The sequence below is a fragment of the Pogoniulus pusillus genome, chromosome 20, assembly GCF_015220805.1.
Source record: "Pogoniulus pusillus isolate bPogPus1 chromosome 20, bPogPus1.pri, whole genome shotgun sequence".
NCBI lineage: Eukaryota > Metazoa > Chordata > Aves > Piciformes > Lybiidae > Pogoniulus > Pogoniulus pusillus.
In genome coordinates, this window is record NC_087283.1 from 8,494,195 (window position 1) to 8,511,923 (window position 17,729).

The 17,729-nt window shown below is 50.7% G+C and overlaps 2 protein-coding genes across 2 annotated transcripts; both read right to left on the minus strand.

Annotated features, from left to right (window-relative positions):
* Positions 1–1,374: 1,374 nt before the first annotated feature.
* FOXL1 (forkhead box L1) lies at positions 1,375–3,013 on the minus strand. Its single transcript, XM_064160054.1, has one exon. It carries the CDS (start codon positions 2,933–2,935, stop codon positions 2,021–2,023), a length of 915 nt encoding a protein of 304 aa, XP_064016124.1. The 5' UTR covers positions 2,936–3,013; the 3' UTR covers positions 1,375–2,020.
* Positions 3,014–9,984: 6,971 nt separating this feature from the next.
* Positions 9,985–12,285, minus strand: FOXC2 (forkhead box C2). The gene has a single exon (XM_064160053.1). The coding sequence runs from the start codon at positions 11,791–11,793 to the stop codon at positions 10,312–10,314; it is 1,482 nt and encodes a 493-aa protein (XP_064016123.1). The 5' UTR covers positions 11,794–12,285; the 3' UTR covers positions 9,985–10,311.
* Between the last annotated feature and the right edge of the window lie 5,444 nt (positions 12,286–17,729).

Genomic DNA, 17,729 nt, shown 5'->3' on the forward strand with positions numbered 1-17,729 from the left:
TGGCACTGCGGGAACAGGAGATTGCTCACAGAGAGCCTTAACCCTCTCAGCACTCACCCAGCCTTCTAAATTATGATGGGGACACATGTGGCTCTGACTGGGCAGTGACAATGCCATTTTTACAAGTGGGTTTTGTAAGTCAGCATCATAGCTTTAAAGAATGGACTCAGTGGATGTCCAAACAGAAACTGCCAGAAATAGGAAGCATATAAGGGATTTTAGTTAAAGAAAATCTGTCTTGCAAATCTCTACAGGAAGCTCAGATCTCATTTTTTATTCTCTTTTCTTGGTGAGAAATTGTACTTTCGCCTATGCAGGATTCCACCTATGACCATCCATCTTTTGGGAAGCTTACCATCAGTTCCTTCCTTCTGGATATTTTCTGTACTTCCCCACCTGAGAACTCCTTGTCTGGGGTTGAAATCAGCCCCCGCTGAGCTCCTGGTATGGATATCAAAGAAGTTTGATGCAGACCATCCTCTGAAAAAGCTCAATGACAACTCACAGGAGAAACCTGGATTTCCACTAGTCCAGGTGCCAATGGATGGGGTGGGATGGAGGGAGGGGGGAGAAGAAGAAGCAGAATCATTTGTGGGAACATGATCTCAGTTGCAAGGAATGGGTGATTTTTCAGGTCCCTAGTTTTGGTCTCTTCCACTTTTTCCCTCCTTCTGGCAGTGGAGGACATCATGCCATCACCAGAGAGTTTGCTCAGCACCCAGAATCAGAACCCATGCCTCATCCCTTTGGTCACATAACTCAAAGGGTGCTTTATAAAGCAAAAGCCACAATCCTGAACAAAATACCTTTATTGGATATAGAGTTTGGTTTCATAATGAGAATATAGATTTCTTTTTTTTTTCCAAAGGGCATTTATCCACTAATATAAAAAAGCCTGTATTAATGGAAAAGGAAAAGGGGGAGGGGGGGGAAAGAAGAAAGAAACATAAAAGGGGGAGGGGGGGAAAGAAGAAAGAAACATTCCTGATTTCTTTTTTTTTACAATGTGCCTGGAATCTTCCTTCTTTAAGAAAAGGGGAGGGGGGGGGGAAGAGGGGGAGAAAAATAAAAGAGAGAAATCTTTAGAAACACAGCTGATGTCTTCCTTTTTTTCCTGGTAGTTGTCTGGGTTGTTAACAAGGCTACTTCAAAAGGCCAAGACTATCTTCCAGCACCCTGCTTCAGGAGTTGTTGGGTTTTTTTGTCAGAAGCAACTGATCCCAGCAAGCCCTGGAAAGCAGCTGCATCTCCACAGTCACAACATGTTTGCTCACCCATCCCCTTCCCTCTGGCCACCTCCATGAGGCAGAAGCACTATCACGACAGTGAGAAGCACAAGCATTAGGCAGGGAACCAGCTTGTCGTCAGTTATCTACAGTTATCTACAGTGATGAGTTAAAGTAAAGGGGGACTGTGAAGAATGAGCCTGGATTGTTAGGTCTCCCCTCATTTTGGCTCTGGTTACCTGCTTTTTACCCACTAGGAAGACTGGGTCAGTTGAGATAACATCAGGAATTATTATCTGCATGGTATTAATAGCAAAACAAACCTCCCCCTGGAATGGAAGGGGTGGGTTTGGGGTTTGTAAAGGATGACAAAGACGAAATTCAGAGAGCTGAAGGGCTCCACAAAAAGCAGGTTTGAGGAACCTGGGGGATACAAAGACTAAAGGTGCAGAGCAAACCCAGCAGGGCTCGGAGGCGAGCGTGGGACATCCCGTCCCCCAACACTGCCTCGGCATCTCCACCACCCATGGGAAAAGAAAAATGGTTTACCTTAACAAGCCGATCTGTTGGGTTTGGGGAGGGGGTCGGGGAGGGGGAGACAATTGATAAGGAGAGCTCCAAAGCAAGCCGTGCCTTGAAAATGCCCTGAAATCCTGAGTCACTTTTGAACATTGCTTATTTGTTTTGGTCTTTACCCGCTTGGTAAGATCTGAGTCCGGTCTCTCCCTCCCGTCGGCATCCCGGGAGCAGCGGCCAGAGACGGGGAGGGAAGGGGGTTAATAATTATAGGGCAACTATTGGAAATTAAGTACAGCCTCGGAGAAGTGGAGGGGGAAGCAGGAGAGGAAAGGGATGCCGATGTGGTAAAGCCTCCCATGTACCTGGGAGTCGAGCATCAGGGAGGCATTGAGGGCCGGGCCGAAGCCACCACTGGCGACCAAGGAGCCACTGAGGCAACCCACGGGGCTCTCCCGGGCCGCCTTAGGGGCTGCCCCAGCGGGGCTCTGCTTCAGCCCCTGGGCGAGGATGCTCTCGATGCTGAAGCTCCTGCCCCGCGGGCCGTTCTTGTGCGATGGGGCGGCGGCGGCTGCGGGGGCAGCCGGGGCAGCGCCGCAACAGGATGGACCCCCGCGAGGAGCCGCTCCCCCTTCCCCGCCCGCTTTGGGAACCCCTCCATCGCCCGAGTCCTCCCCAGTATTCCCCTTGGCCCTTTTGGGCTCGTCGGGGCGAGCGGCCGGCCCCGGTTGCTCCCCGTCTGCGGGGGCAACGCTGCTCTTCACCTCCGCTGGCCCCGGGGCTTTGGGCTTCCTCTTCCTGCGGCGGTAGTTGCCGTTCTCGAACATGTCCAGGCAGCGGGGGTCCAAGGTCCAGTAGCTGCCCTTACCGGGTCGTCCCTTCTCCCGCGGCACCTTGACGAAGCAGTCGTTGAGGGACAGGTTGTGACGGATGCTGTTCTGCCAGCCCTGCTTGTTGTCGTGGTAGAAGGGAAAGCGGTCCATGATGAACTGGTAGATGCCGCTGAGGGTCACCTTCTGCTCCGGAGCTTCTTTGATAGCCATGGCGATGAGGGCGATGTAGCTGTAAGGGGGTTTCTGCGGGGGGTCCTGCCGGGAAATGGTGCCGCCGGGGGCGAAGCTCAAGGCAGCTGGGAGATAGAGCATGGAGGTACTGCCCATGGGGGAGAGGTGGCTGCCGTAGATGTGGCTCATCGCCGGGGGACTCTGAGCTCCGGGGCTTCCCACTTAGAGCCGAGAGAAGGGACGGGGAAGGGTAGAAACCTGGGACGAGTCCACCGGGGAGCGATTTGTGCGAGCTCAGATCCCAGTCCTGCCTGAAGGAGCTCGTTCTGCCTCTGTCCCTGCTTCATAGCTCTTAAGGAAAAAAAAAAAAAAAAAGGGAGAGAAAAAAAAAAAAAAAGACGGGGGGGGGGAGAAAAAAAAAAGTTAAATAATTGTTGTAAGTTTGCTATTATATGTTGACTTAGCACTGGAAAATAAATTGTCTCTGATAAACAGTCGTTTGTGTTCTCAGCCCACCCACATTAATTAAAATTTCATTGCTACAAAACTCCAAGCTCTCTCCACGTGTCTTGCTAGTACCAGCCAATGGTCTCCGGGTTATTCCTTCATTTGTTTATAGAATTAGTCTGTTGATAAGTCTGCCCACCCAAGTCGAATCAAGCTGTGTTTATTTGGAAAAATTTCCGGGCACCCAATATATAAACGCACTGATCTGATGTTTGAAATATCACGTCCACCCTTTGACGCTGCAAACACAGAGAGCAGAGCAGGATGTACGCTGCTGGAGCTCGGGGAGGAGCGGGCAGGGATCCCCGCGGGAAAAGCGGGGCACTGGACAACGTGAAAATTAAATAAATGGAGGGAAATGGCAGGGGGAAAAGGGAGATGGAGGGGAGAGGAGAGGAGAGGAGAGGAGAGGAGAGGAGAGGAGAGGAGAGGAGAGGAGAGGAGAGGAGAGGAGAGGAGAGGAGAGGAGAGGAGAGGAGAGGAGAGGAGAGGAGAGGAGAGGAGAGGAGAGGAGAGGAGAGGAGAGGAGAGGAGAGGAGAGGAGAGGAGAGGAGAGGAGAGGAGAGGAGAGGAGAGGAGAGGAGAGGAGAGGAGAGGAGAGGAGAGGAGAGGAGAGGAGAGGAGAGGAGAGGAGAGGAGAAAAATGGATTGTCTGGAATCCCGAGAAAGAGGGGGCTCAGGTGTGAGTGGGCTCTCTGGCCGGACTTTGCACATCCCGGAGCGGGGATACAGCTTGGGGGAATGTGTATCACCCACCCTCTTCTCCAGCCTTGCACAGCGACAGGCCACCAGAAGCCAGCCCTGGATCCAGCCCCGGGGGCTGCAGCGAGATTCAGAAAAGGGGAATTTGGCAGGAGAGGGAGGAGGGTCAGTATTTGTGGATGCGGGCCTGTTGCTTTATATTATGTACTTTCCTGTTTATACCAACGAGGGGGATTATAACAACTTTACAAGTGCACACAGCTGGCCGGTGCTTACATTAGGAATTTGTGATGCTCTTTTTCTGTATAAACGCCCAGGTTTGGGGCTGTGTTTTCGGGACGGGGCGGGGGGGTAAGGGAAGAGGGGGTGGTGGCTATTGCGTGGGTGGTGGCTATTGCGTGGGGGGGGTTTGTTTTGTTTTGGGGGGTCTACTTATATGTGTTTGGGGGGGTATTATTATTATTATTACTTTATTATTAATTGACTGATGTAAAAACAGCTTTAATTTGAGGCTACCAAAGGATTCCGATTCGGTTGCAAGCATCCGCCGTCTCCCCAGCCTCCCCCTGCACCTCAGACCTGCTTGAGACCCGGTTCCGCAGAGCACCACTTCTCCGGGGAAGGGAGGTCTGAGGGGAATCCCTTCCTCCTTCAGAGAGAAACATCCCATCCCAACTCCCACGACCGTGGTGGGATTTTTATCTGTCAGGGTAAGAGGTAAAAGCCGGGCTCCGGGGTGTCCCCGAGCGATGCACACTCCCAGATCTCCCTGTATGCTCTCCTTCACCTTTCCCCTTCATCAGTGAAGATTCTCCCCCACTTCTGCTCCCATCCTGCAGTTTGCCCAGCAAACCATCGGGCGAAGCGACTTCAACCTCGGGGTAAAAATCAGCTCCGTGTTTGTCGAGCCGCTGATGAATCCTAAAGTTGTCGTGAAAGCCTGGGAAATGCAGCCAGGGAGGGGGAGGGAGGGAAGGAGGTGGCTTCTCGGGCTCTCGGGCTGGGGGATGTCCCCGCTCACTGGCTGGCCCTACTCATGGGAGGGACCCCTTTCCACTCTAACACCGCCCTTGCCTGTAATGTCGCATCTCTCCCCCGCCGTGCACACCCCCGGGAGCTGCGGGACCCATCCGGCGTGCGAGAAATTTAATGAACTCCCAAATAAATCTAAAGGATGGAGGCAGAAGAAGGGTTCGTGATGGGGAAGGAACTCCCATCGTCTCGACAGTGGGGATTAGCACCGCCGGGCTGTCTCCACACCCTCTTAACATCCTCATCGGGGAGGGATGGGGCAGAGCCCGGGTCATCCTCCCGACGCATCCTTGGGCATCCTGTCGGGGGTCAACCCTCTAGCCCCTTCCTCTGCCCACCTCGGGGAATCCCCTGCTTCTTGGACACCCGAATTATTAAAATAATAAATACTCGCGTGTACGGCAGCAGACGGGCAGCACACGGGCTCCTGTTCACTCCCTGAGCTCCCTCCCCCAGTAAAATTCTTGCTTCCTCCTTGTTTTGCCCTCTCGGCGGTAGGAAATCCGTGGAGGCGGGGATGCGGCTTTTCTCTCTGCTCCTTCTTTCCAGCTCATGTCCTGCTTCTTGTCCCAATCCTGCCTGCGGCATCGCGTTATCCACCCGAGAGCAGCCCTCGGAGAGACTCTGACGGCTGCGGGGGAGAGGACGGGAGATGCGAACGGCGCGGCGGAGGTGGGGATTGTGTTCTTGTTATCCTGGCTCTTCCTCTGAATGGGAGAAAAAAAAAACACAACTGCGGAGCAAGCGGTGAAGACGCTCCTGGACGCGTTTCCCCTCCTCTCCAGCTGACAAACCCCTTTTAAAGCAGCAGCGAGGAGAGAGGGGTGGCGCAGGGTGTAGATCCGTGCTCTCCACTCCTTGCTGCATCCCGGCCCCGGGAGGAGGGCGGGTGTAAATCAGTGCTCCCCATTCTTGCTGCATCCCGGCCCTATGGCGGGGAGCAGGGGTGTAAATCAGTACTCCACACTCCTAAAGCTTCCCCAACAGGGAGGGAAGCAGGTGTGTAAATTTGTGGTGCCCTCTCCTGATTTTATCCTCGCCCCGTGGGAGAGGGGGCAAGAACTGTAAATCGGTGCTTCCCGCCCCTCATGCATCCTGGCTGAAAGGGGAGAACAGGGTACAAATCCGTGTTTACCACTCGTGCTGCAGCCCGGCCTGAGTCTCCAGGAGCAATCCCACCCCACCACCCCCCCCCCCTATCCCTCCACGCTGTGCACAGTGCTGCACAGTTTGCAAGGTTGATCGATATCGACCCAGGGTTAGGAAACACGATAGTTTCCAGGGGTTGGGGGCTCCATATTGACCCGGGGTTTGGGAGTCTGTTTCCTTCTCTCCAGCCTTTCAGCCCCTGCTATGAATTTTCTGCAAAGCCCCTTCCGAACTGATAGAAAAGTCAGAGGCCTTCCCCAGAAATACCCTCCTCCTGTGTGGCACATTCCCATAGCACCGCAGAGCTCTGGGGAAGGTGGGATGGCTTGGAAGGGAACACATCAGTAGCCCCATGCCTTGGCTGTACAGAGGCCTGAGGGGGCTTCATAAGAGGTAATGTTTTATTCAAGTCCTGCAGCACCAGAGAGAGGATTCCTTGGTGGGGAGGGGGGGGTGGGGGCAGGACGGGGAACACACAAGACACACTCTGCATAGGGAACTTCCTGGTAAGGATGAGCTGGAAAACCACTGTCGCTTTGCTTCGTGACACACGGAGCTGTCTCAGGTTTTGGACGTGTTTACAAACCCTTAGGTTAATGGCAGTGCACAAAGAAAAGTATGAAATAAAAATTTTAAGAATGAAAAAAAAAACCAAAAAAAACCCCAAAATCCATCTTCACCCACCACCTGGAACCGTGTTGGGTCCCAGTCCGGTGTAATCGGCTATGCAGAGCCCTCAGCCAGCCTCCTGGGACAGAGCTTGCCCCTTCTGATCTGCTCGGGGTGGGGCTTACTCTGGTTCTGCTGCTGCGAGGGTCTGCAGGGCCCGATCCGGCCGTGGCTGTTTGCAGCAGCTACCCTGTGCCTTCCTCCTTGCTTTCTGTCCCGGCTGAAATCACCTCCTATCGCATTATCGACCTCCATGTGTCAGCTTTTAAATACAGCCTCGAAAAGATTCCTCCACACCCTCTTTACTCTCATCTCGTCTTCGAAACCAGCCCGCCCAAAATTAATGGGAGGGTGGAGGGGGGGAGAGTTGTTGCACTTGACACAGAGAGACAGATGTGGTCTGATCCCTCCCGCCCCCCCCAGAATAGGTCACAACAAAGGGACGAGTGTCCCTGACCCGGCTGTGGTTCCCGACCCGTGAGAAGGATTTGATCCTGCAAATTCCTAGAGCCGCACTGTGCTCAGCACCTAATAGAAAGGCTCTTCTTTTTCTGACAAGCTCCTGAAATCCTGGCATCCTGAAAACTTGACAGCTCTGAAGCTGGAGCACAGCAGGGCGAGGAGGGGTAGACGGGTTGAGATCAGCGCCGACCCCAAGCGGGAGCATCCCACCAGGACGAGACAGGAAAAAAGACACCGACAATAGGTTGAGGGACGAGAAGGGACCCCCAACGCTGGGTCAAGCTGCACCCACTCGCACCCAGGAACTGTCCAGCAGCAGCCGGTTGGGGAGCAGCAAAACCCCGGTGGGGTGCTCTCTGCACCCAGCATTTTGACCTGACTGTCCACATCGCGAAGAAGGGCCCTCGGGTGCCCAACGGCTCTAGCCGGCGTGGGAAAGATGTGAGAGCAAGTCGGGATTTCTCGATGCAGGTGGGAAGACTCACAGCAGCCACCTGACTCCAGACTCCTCCAGAGGTGGAGGGAAAGCAAGCACCCACCCGGGACTCCCCTCCAGGAGAAAATCAAGGGGAAAGTGGGAGCTAGACCAGGGAAGGTTTCTCCCCCACTCTTTTACCCAATTTATTTTCTTTTTACCCTTTCCAGTCTATTTATTTCCTTGACCGTTATTTTTTTTTTACCCCTTAACCTGTGTATTTTCCCTCTTAAAAACAGAACTTTGGGTTTGCTGCATTTAAAAAAAGAAACAAAAAACAACAATAATAAAAAAACCCTCTCCACAGAGCCAGGAAAAAAAGGCAAGAGTTTTAAAAGAATGTTCCTTAAAATACAGATCAAGAGAGGCTTAGACTTTTCTTTTTATTATTTAAACACAGAATTTCGATGCTTTTTGCCATTTTTCTAACGCGTGCCGAATTTTCCCAATCAAACCCACTGCCTATCATCGATTCTAACAGGATCTAACCGCTTCTTCAGCCAGCCAGAGTTACAAGGAGTACTGAGAGAGGTGGAAGTGGAGCACAACTGGGAAGTGTCCCCGGGAAATGCTGGATGGCTGACCCTCTGCAGGGTCTTGGGAAAGCCGCCGGCATCCAGCGGCTGGGCTCAAGGAGTCCCCAGGCTCCTAAACTCTGTTTTAGGCTTTACTGGCATTTCCATGCCTTCAGCGTTGCTGCTCCCAATCGCTTCTGGCCTGGGTTAAAGCTTCTCTAACAGGTTAAAGACGACTTAAGAAAAAGGCACTACATCTGTCAGTGACTGGCATTGCGAAAATGAGCTTAAAATCAACAAAGAGGTTGAAAACAGCCAAATCTTCACAAGGGAGAGGATTTAAAAGCTTTAAATGATTCTGTAGTGAGCTTTCCACCTTACTTTTAGACTCCGCAGTGAGCTCGGATTTAAAGATCGCTGTTACTACCCACACCTACTATTAGCCTTTATTTTAAAAGACGGATTTAGTGTGTTTTCTGCCACGGAAGGAGCCGGCTCCGGATTCTGGAACACGCGAAGTATCGCTCGAGGTGCCAGTAGGCGGGGATGCAGCAAGGGGAGCAGGGACACCTCCTCCCCACCGCTTCGTTTTCCCTGTACAGGCCTGAGAAATGTCCCTATATTTCAAGATGGCCAAGGATCTGGGATTGGAGGAATAGCTGGGGCTCAGGGCCGACCTCCCCCTCGGTGTTTTATTTGTTTGCCTTCCCGCAGTTGTTTAATTTGCAGCCCTACAGGTGAATCAAACATTTTATCAGACAAATATCCACTAGGAGAAACACTAGACGAACGACTTCGCTTTAGATTTTCTGCATAAAGGAAGGTGAAGGGAAGGGGGGAAAAAAAGAAAACAAAAACAAAACCACCACACACCTGCAACCCACCCCCCCCACACACACATGTACACAGAGAAGCGCCAGACTTGGAGCAGAAAAAAACAGCATGGATTTATTTTAAGGTAAGTACAACAATTAAGACCACATAAGACAAACGAACTTTGAAGCAGGTTAAAGCAAAAATAGTCCTTAAGAACGGTCACGGTGCAATCTATTTTACAAAAACGTCACACATCGTAAATAAGAAAGAAAAAAAAAGTATCAGATACTTCAGGGTTTTTTTTTGCTTGCAAAACAAAAAATCCACCAGCAAAGAAAAAAAAAAAGAAAAAAAACAAAACAATAAAATAAATTATTTCCTCGTCTTGCACAAAGAACACCTCTAAAAGGAAAGAAATTCTATTGCATAATTGTACATAGAGGAAGAAGAAAAAATCACTTGTCATTAATTTGGAAGTTAGGAATTGTTGGGCGAGACAGAAAAAAAAATAATAATCCAGTGAACTCAACTTTAAATATTATATTAACGGCTCTGAAAAAAAAATGTCAGCCTGATTAGAAATCCACACATTTTTTACAGCACAACAGAGAACTTAAAAAATACCCAGGACATATATTTATATATATATACTTTTTTTTTTTTTTCCTTTTAAAATGTATAAATGGTCGCTGCAATATTGGTCCATAATTTATGGGCTTTTTTTTCTGAGACCCCCTATACTTTAGCATATAAAATTTGCCACTTTTAGATAGACATATATATATATATATAATTATCCCTCTTTTTTCCTTTCTTTTTTTTTTAGTCAGTTTTGGGTGGGTTTTTCTTTGGTTTATTTTGCTGTTTTGGGGTTTATATATATTAGGAGAGATTCCTCCCCCCCCTCCCCCTTTTTTTTTTTCCAGGTAGGTTTTACTTGCCAGGAAATTTCAGGAGGCCCAAAAATGGAGGGTTGGAATCTACAAACTCTGTGGGCCCCAAGTCCACAGGGAAGCTGTCAGATTAGTTTTGTTTCCTGCGTTTGAAGCCTTTGGTGCAGTTTTATTTCTCCTGGTTGTTTTTTTTTAATAATTATTATTAATGATAAAATAGTTGCCTTTTTTTGTTTGTTTGTTCTTTGGTTTTGCTTTAGTTGTTTTTTGGGTTTGGTTGGGTTTTTGTTTTTTTTTTTTGACGGATGGCCCTAGGCTGGAGGGGGTAGGGGGAATCGCGGCTATTCAGTACTTAGTGCAGTCGTAGGAGTAGGGGGTGGCGTGGCGGTATAGGGAGGGCGCGGATCTGTAGGGAATCTGACAGGCGGAGTTGCTGCTCACCTGGTGATCGCTGAGCGAGGAGCTCTCCATCCCCAGCCGGTGCGAGGTGAACATTTCCCGAACGTTGGGGAAAGTCTGCTGTTGAGACCCAAAACTGTGCCCGGACAGGTGGCTCAACTCAGCCCCGTGGTTGAGGTACCAAGAGGCGGTGGGTTGCGCCCCAGCAGCTGCCGCCGCCGCCCCTCCGCCGTGGGGATGCCCGGTACCCAACGTACCCTCCTGCCCCGACGGAAGACTGAGGGTACCGAGGGGCGATGGAGCACCAGTGGGATGCTCGGCCAGCCCTTCCTCCAGCGCTGCGGGGGGCACGCACATGTGGCCCGGCCTCTCGCCGCTGTAGAGGCTCATAGCCCGCATACTGCAGTGGTAGCTCCCACTAGTGTCCAGGGCCTGGCTACACGCCGCGCTGTAGCCCGACGGCTGCCCCGCTGGGTACCCTAGTGCCATACCGGCACCCGTCCTGCCCGAGGCGGCACTCACCGGGCTGAGATCCCCCGCGGGAGAAGTCCGCAGGGTCATGATGCTCTCCACGCTGAAACCTGGGAGTCCGTTCCCGGCGGGATGATGCTCGGGAAGTGAAGCCTCCGGGGAGGCGGCGGCGGCGGGAGGTGAGGCGGTGCTGCGGGGACTGTCCCGCAAAGCCCCGCCACTGGCCGGGCTCAGCGTCTCCACCTTGGTGATCACTGGGAGCTCGGGAGATGCCGTCTCGCTTTTGATCACCACTTTCTTCTCTGAGGCCGGAGCCGAGGCGGAGGAGGAGGAAGAGGAGGAGGAGGCTTCCTTGGAGAGGTCGGTGCCGGGCAGCCCGGAGGGTTTGGGCTGCTCCTTCAGCAGCCGTTCCCGGGCCTCCTCTTTCTCCTTGGAGACATCCTTCTTCTTGAAGCGTCTCCGACGGCGTAAGAAGCTGCCGTTCTCGAACATGTTGTAGGAGTCGGGGTCCAGGGTCCAGTAGCTGCCCTTGCCCGGCTTCTTGTCGTCACGGGGCACCTTGACGAAGCACTCGTTGAGGGAGAGGTTGTGGCGGATGCTGTTCTGCCAGCCCTGCTTGTTCTCTCGGTAGAAAGGGAAGCGGTCCATGATGAACTGGTAAATCCCATTGAGCGTGATCTTCTTGTCGGGGGCGTTCTGGATGGCCATAGTGATGAGCGCAATGTAGCTGTAAGGTGGTTTCACCAGGTCCTTGGGGGCTGCGGGTTGGTGGGGGTGGTAAGGTCCGTAGGAGCGCCCCATGCCCGCCGCATACTGCTCGGCGTGGCCCGAATAGACGCTCATGGGGTTGCCCATGCCGCCGTACGTCCCCGCCGTCCGGTAGTAGTTCTGCTCGCTTAAATACGGCACCACTCCCAAAGCGTTGGGGTCCGAGACGGAGTAGCGAGCCTGCATCATGGAGAGGGGCTTCCCGCGGCCGGGCAGGAGAGGAAGAGGAGGAGGAAGAGGCTGGAAAGGCCTCACCCCCCTTTGCTGAGAAGGATTAAGGGAGAGAGAGAAAGTGTCTCAGAGATGAGCTAAATCCCAGCGTGTCCTCCTCTAGCAGCGGTACCGCAGCAGCATCCTTCGGGTCGCCGAGGGCACGATGGTCTCTGGTGGGCTCTCCCTCCCTCTTTATGACTGTGATTCTTATATACACACCTATAGCTTGCGCTGCTGCGGAGCAGGAGGCGGGGACCGCGCAAGGGATGTCGTAGTGGTGGTAGGGCGGGGGAGGGGGCAGTTCGTCTTACCGAAAAAAAAGAGGAAAAAAAAAAGAAAAGGGAAAAAAAAAAGAGAGAAGGAAAAAAGGGGGGGAAATGAGAAAAATCTGCCTTGCAGAAAGCCAGCTCTTGTCACAACCACGACCCGAAATCTTGCGGGGCCCCGGCGGCTCCTGGCGAGGGGGGTTTTGGGGGTAAGGGGAGGGGGGAGGGCCGCCGAGCTCCTCGGCCGCGCTGCTGCTGCCGCCGAGCTTCCAAACGCAGCCCGCGTCGCCGGCGCGCTTTTACTGCCCGCTGACCCCGCCCCCTGCCGCCGCCGCCAGCCAATGGCCGGGGGCACTGCTGCTAGCCCAGCCAATGGGAAGCTGGCGGTGACGGCAGCATGCGGACGGCGAGTGCGCGCCCTCACACGCCAGGGCTCCGCCACACACGCGAGCGCGCCCCCGCCTCGCCGCGCTCCGGGATGATATAGACCCGCTTAAGAAGTTCTATACATTCGCCCCCCGGCTCCACTGTGTATGACTTTTAACGTTTTAGCCCCCAAAAGTGGCTCTGTCCGGCGTGGGGCTCCACTGGTCATAGCTACCTTCCCGCGCTCTTCACCAAAAAGCAACTTTTCATGCGTTTTTTAAAAGCCAGATTGACGGGGGGAGTCGTGACACAACGTTTATCGTCCCGCAGTGCCGGTATAACGGTGTCAACGGGATGGGCAGGTTCTTCTTTTTCCCCATATATTTCCTAGATATTGTTATTCGAAGCAAAATCGCCGACCAGGGAAAGAGCCGGTGGCGAGTGGCATCTTATCCCGCTTTGACCCTCGCACCCAGGTGGTCCCAGATCCTTCTGCCTCTGTGAGGAAGTTTAGAGATATTTCGGGTTTTTTTTTAATTATTATTATTATTTAAAAATAAGCAAAACTCGGAGAGTTTAAGTGGCCTTTTTTTTTTTTTTTTCGTTCCGGCCGCTGAAGTGAATTTTCTTCTGCCTGTGAAATCCGCCCCGCTGCCTTTTCCCTAATGAATTCATTAGGGGCAATCAGAGCAGGACAATTAGGGACGCATGGTGACCAAGTGTAAACTTGGATATTTGGGAAAAAAACTGCTGCAAGCTGCCCTGTCCCGTCGGGAGGAAATCTGGATCTGCCTAGCCAAGGGAGAAAAGTGGAAAACAGAGATTCTTCCTCTCCAAATTCAGCTCGGCTACAGAAAAAAAAATATATACATATATATATAGTCACTGCAAAATCGATTCGAGCCCTAAGAACCCAAGATAAGGTTGAAATTAATTAGCTGTCACTTGGGCAGGCTCCTGCCTGCTGCCTCCCCCGAGCCCGGCAGATTTCTGAGCGGTCATTTTTTGGTTTCTTACACTATAATTCTGCCTTTCCCTCCTTGTAATTTGTGGGGTTTCGTAAGGCTTTAAAGAAAGTTATTTTCCTCTTTTTTTATTTTTTTCCTTTTTCCTCCCCAAAGGCGGATTGTGATTTTTTTTTCCGCTGGCTGCTGGAATGGAGGGTCCTTTCTCTGATCCCGGCCGGGGCGGTGGGGACGGGATCGCGGCCGCTTCTGGTCGTGGGAACGCGGCCGTGATGGTAATTACCGGAGAGTTTCTTAATAAGATAGGAAACGAATTTATCCGATAACCGGTGTGTCTGAGGGGAAAGCCCTAAAATCTAAGATGTAGCTCTTTTACAAGGAAGCGAAAAATCATCGGCTGTGGGAAAAAAATATGGATTGAAAACTTTTGCGGGAGCTTTGAAATTGTTATTTAATGTTGATGGAAATAAATGTAAGTGTCCTGGGAGGGTTTCGTCAACAGAGCAAATGTCCAGGGGGATAGTTTTCAGGAAAGCAATGAATAAATTCAATGAGATGTGGTAATATTTTTCGTGTAAATATACGACTATCGAGAAAACATTATCTTTTTTTTTTTTTCTTCTTTACTTTTTTCCTCTTTCACTGTTGATTTTTGAACGGCTTCACATTTGCAGCACTCATTTTCAAAGAGATCGTACTTTTGATTAAAAATTAGGTTGTTTTCTCAGCACACTCAAGAAGACGTGAATCTTTAAAAAATGTAACTTCTTAAAAGGCAGGAAATTTTCACTGCAAAAGCTTGTCGGAAGCTTCCCCTAGAGCTGCCCCTTCCTAGAAGCCTGGGACGCTCTCGAGAAATAATCATAACCTTGCTGGAATCTTACCTCTGCTCGGCTGCAAACTTTACAGAGTTGAATTTCTACAGGGAAGAAAAAAAAAAGGGGGGGGGGGAAACCTCAACAAAACCAAACAAACAAAAAACTCAAACTCAACAAAAATACACACACACCCCGTCAAAAAAAAACACCCAACAAACAAACAAACAAAAAACCCCACCAACAAGAAGAACTCAACAAACCAACACACAGAGAGGAAAAAAAAAACACCCCACAACAACAACAGAAAAGAAAACCCAACCCCAAAACTCAACGGCACCCGTGTTTGTATGTTGCAGCTGGGAACTGGGTAGAGACTTAAGGAACGGGGTAGGAAGAGCCCGAATTTCAAATTGCAGAATGAGAAAGGAAAACATTCTTAGTATGAAAAATAAAAACATTCTTATTAGTAAAAATAGCCAGTTTTCAAACGAGCGAGAGGGAAGAGAGGAGTCATTCCCATCAAGAGAGCGCTAGGCAAGGGGGAAAGATCCTCTCCTCTCGCAGACACGGCCGGTCACTCTCTCCTCCGCGGGTCTCCGGGAACGGCTTTTGCTCTAACTAGCGGGACAAACGGAATGTTTTCGTCCACCGCTTTTTATTTCCCTTTGGTGAACCCTCGAGAGCAACAACTTGGGCCTTTCCCTTCCTCTGGGGCTCTCCCAGAACCGGCTGCCCGTGCCTCGGAGCGGATGGGTGCTCTGTGCGGTGTCGGTGGCCGGTCCCGGCTGCGGGCGCTGCGCTCACCTGCCCGCTCCGGGGGCTCTGCGCGGCGTGTGCTGCCCTCCAGGGGATACACAGGGCTTTGCACCGCCACACCGGCACCGCACCGGCAGCGGCTGCCCTCGCCGGGTCCCCCGGTTGTGCGGGGGTGCAGAGTGAGGGAGGAGGAGAGGGAGACGGAGGGATGGGGGAAGGAGACGAGGGGGAGATGAGAGAGAGGGAAGTGGGAGAGAGGATCAAAGGAAGAGAGAGAGTGAGCGAGGAGACAAAAAGGAAAGACGAAGAAGCACGTGAGACAAAGGGAATAGGGAATGGGAATAGGATTGAAAGAAGGTATGAGAGTGGCAGAGAAAGGAAAACAGAGAAAGGAAGGAAGAGGGAGAAAAAGAAGGAAATAAGAGAGAGAGAAAGGAAGGAAGAAGAAAAAGAAGGACAGAAGGAGAACAAGAGAGAAAGAAGGAAAGGGTGAAGGAGAGGAATGAACGGGGGAAGGGAAGCCTATTTTCACTTGTCAGCATTGAACCCCAAGCAGTGTGGTGTCACTTGATCAGTGCTTCTCTTTGGGTGACCTTCAGCCTGCATTACAGAGTAACAAACGATTCCCACAGTACAAGGAATTCTCTGGATTGTCCACAGGGTTTGTATTAATCTGGCACTGTCTTTTACTAGATGTTTCCCCAAATTGAGGCAGTAGCTGCGTTTTATCTCCTGTATGCAAGCCCATAATCTTTCATTAACCTATTTCACTGGAGTATTTTATTAACTTTTATAAAATGGATAATAAAAGTGATTCAGACAACTTTCATAGACTAATTCACTATATAAGGATCTTAGTAGCCCTCTCTGTTTTCCTCTGAAAGGAGGTTTCCCAGCAGCATCCATATGAGATGCACCAGGCTGCTACAACTGATCACAGGATCCCAGAATTCCAGCATTGTGGGAGCTGGAAGGGATCTCTGGAGATCATCTAGTCCAACCCCCCTGCTAAAGTGAGGTCACCCACAGCAGGTTGTTTAGGATCACAATGTCCAGGAGGGTTTGGAATCTTTCCAGAGGAGGAAACTCCACAACCTCCCTGGGCAGCCTGGTCTAGTTCTCTGTCTCCCTCAGAGGAAAGATTTTCTTCATGCTTGGGTGGAAAATTATGCTAAAGGTGTGACAGAGAAGACCCTGGAAAAGTAATTCAGAGCAAATTTCAGACCCGTAGAATAAAAGCAGAGAATTAAGCCAGCGGAAGAGACATCACCTATCAGCAAAGTCCCTGCTTGCTTAATGTCAAGTACTCTGATTTCTACAAAACCAGCTCAGACTCTCTCATTTGGAAGCTGAAGCCATGTAAGGAACAGCTTTACTGAGCATCTTGAATGTTGGAGGGAGATGTAGGTGGTCTGTTAGGATCTCAGCCTCTCTTAACTGTTAGCACATTCATTAATGGCACTGTTGCTACCTCATTCATTTTCCTTTCCTCAAAGGAGAGGAGGAAGAGAGTGTGTTGGAGTGGAAACAAGTCCCATGAGCTGGAGCGTGGTGATTTTGGGTGACAGCAGACATACAGACAGCATTGGCTCTGGCAAGTGGGGAGCGCAAATCACAATGCTGACTTACAGTGAGGTTGTAAATTGCTCACCAAAGGCCCGAACCCCAGCTCCCCACAGAGATATCAAAGTCACTGGGAGTTTTCCGTGAGTAGGAAGTGGAGGAATGAGCTTCAAACATTTAGGCCCAGCTCCACATGGGTGGTCTATTATGCCTGGATGGATTCCCACTGGCTCCAGCAGCACTCTGAGGTAGTGAAAAAGGCTCTTCCTAAATGCACCTCGTTGCAGAACTTGGGCTCTAAGTGCTTTTTTTGAATGCTTGTGAGGGACTTTGGTGGAAAGGTGAAGCCTCAGGCTCACTACAGCTGCTCCACAGCATTTAGTCCAATGCGTTGATATTACACACATAGTTGGAGGGGTGAAAGACCCCTGAACCCAGCAGAGTCTTGGCCTTTGATTTGCACTGTGTAAAAAAAAAAGCCCAGTTCAGCCATCAACAGCAGCCACAGAGAGAAAAGGCATTCACATTTGCCCAGCTACATCTGCAACCATTCAGAGAAGAGCATCCGAATTCGTTCCGCTTTTTGGTTGGCAGAGCAACAGTCAGCTCTGACAGTGTATTGGTAGCATCCAAGCCAAGCAGATTAGGAAGCAAATTTGAAAGCCATTTCCCTCCCCCTTCCTTGACACACTTTAAAATAAACCTTCATTTCATTGTTCCCATGACCCTTCCATCCCACTCTGCTCAGGAATGTTGGGATTCTCAATGTCCTCCTTCTTCTTGGGGTAATTGTTGAAGACATTAATTCTATAAACAATAAATCATGCACACAAATAATTTGCTATCCTATTAAATGCAAACGAGAAATGTACTTTGTGAAAGACAGCAGACTCGGAATCCCACCTAAATCCTGGATGTTGCTTTATTCATAACTGCAGAAATTCTAAATGGAAAAAAGTAATTGATTTTGGAGTTGTTTTATGAAAAGTGGATGATTGAAAGACCACAGGGTTTTTAGAATCTTGGGAAGCATTCCTGTGATGTCAGTGGTGGATCCATTTCTATGTTTAACTTCAGAAATGTTGGTGATGCTGTTTTAAAGCTTGGGGTGAGAGACCACTCACGTATCTCACCCTGGGCCTGGGCATGAAGGCACTTGACAGTGCTCTTGGCATCTG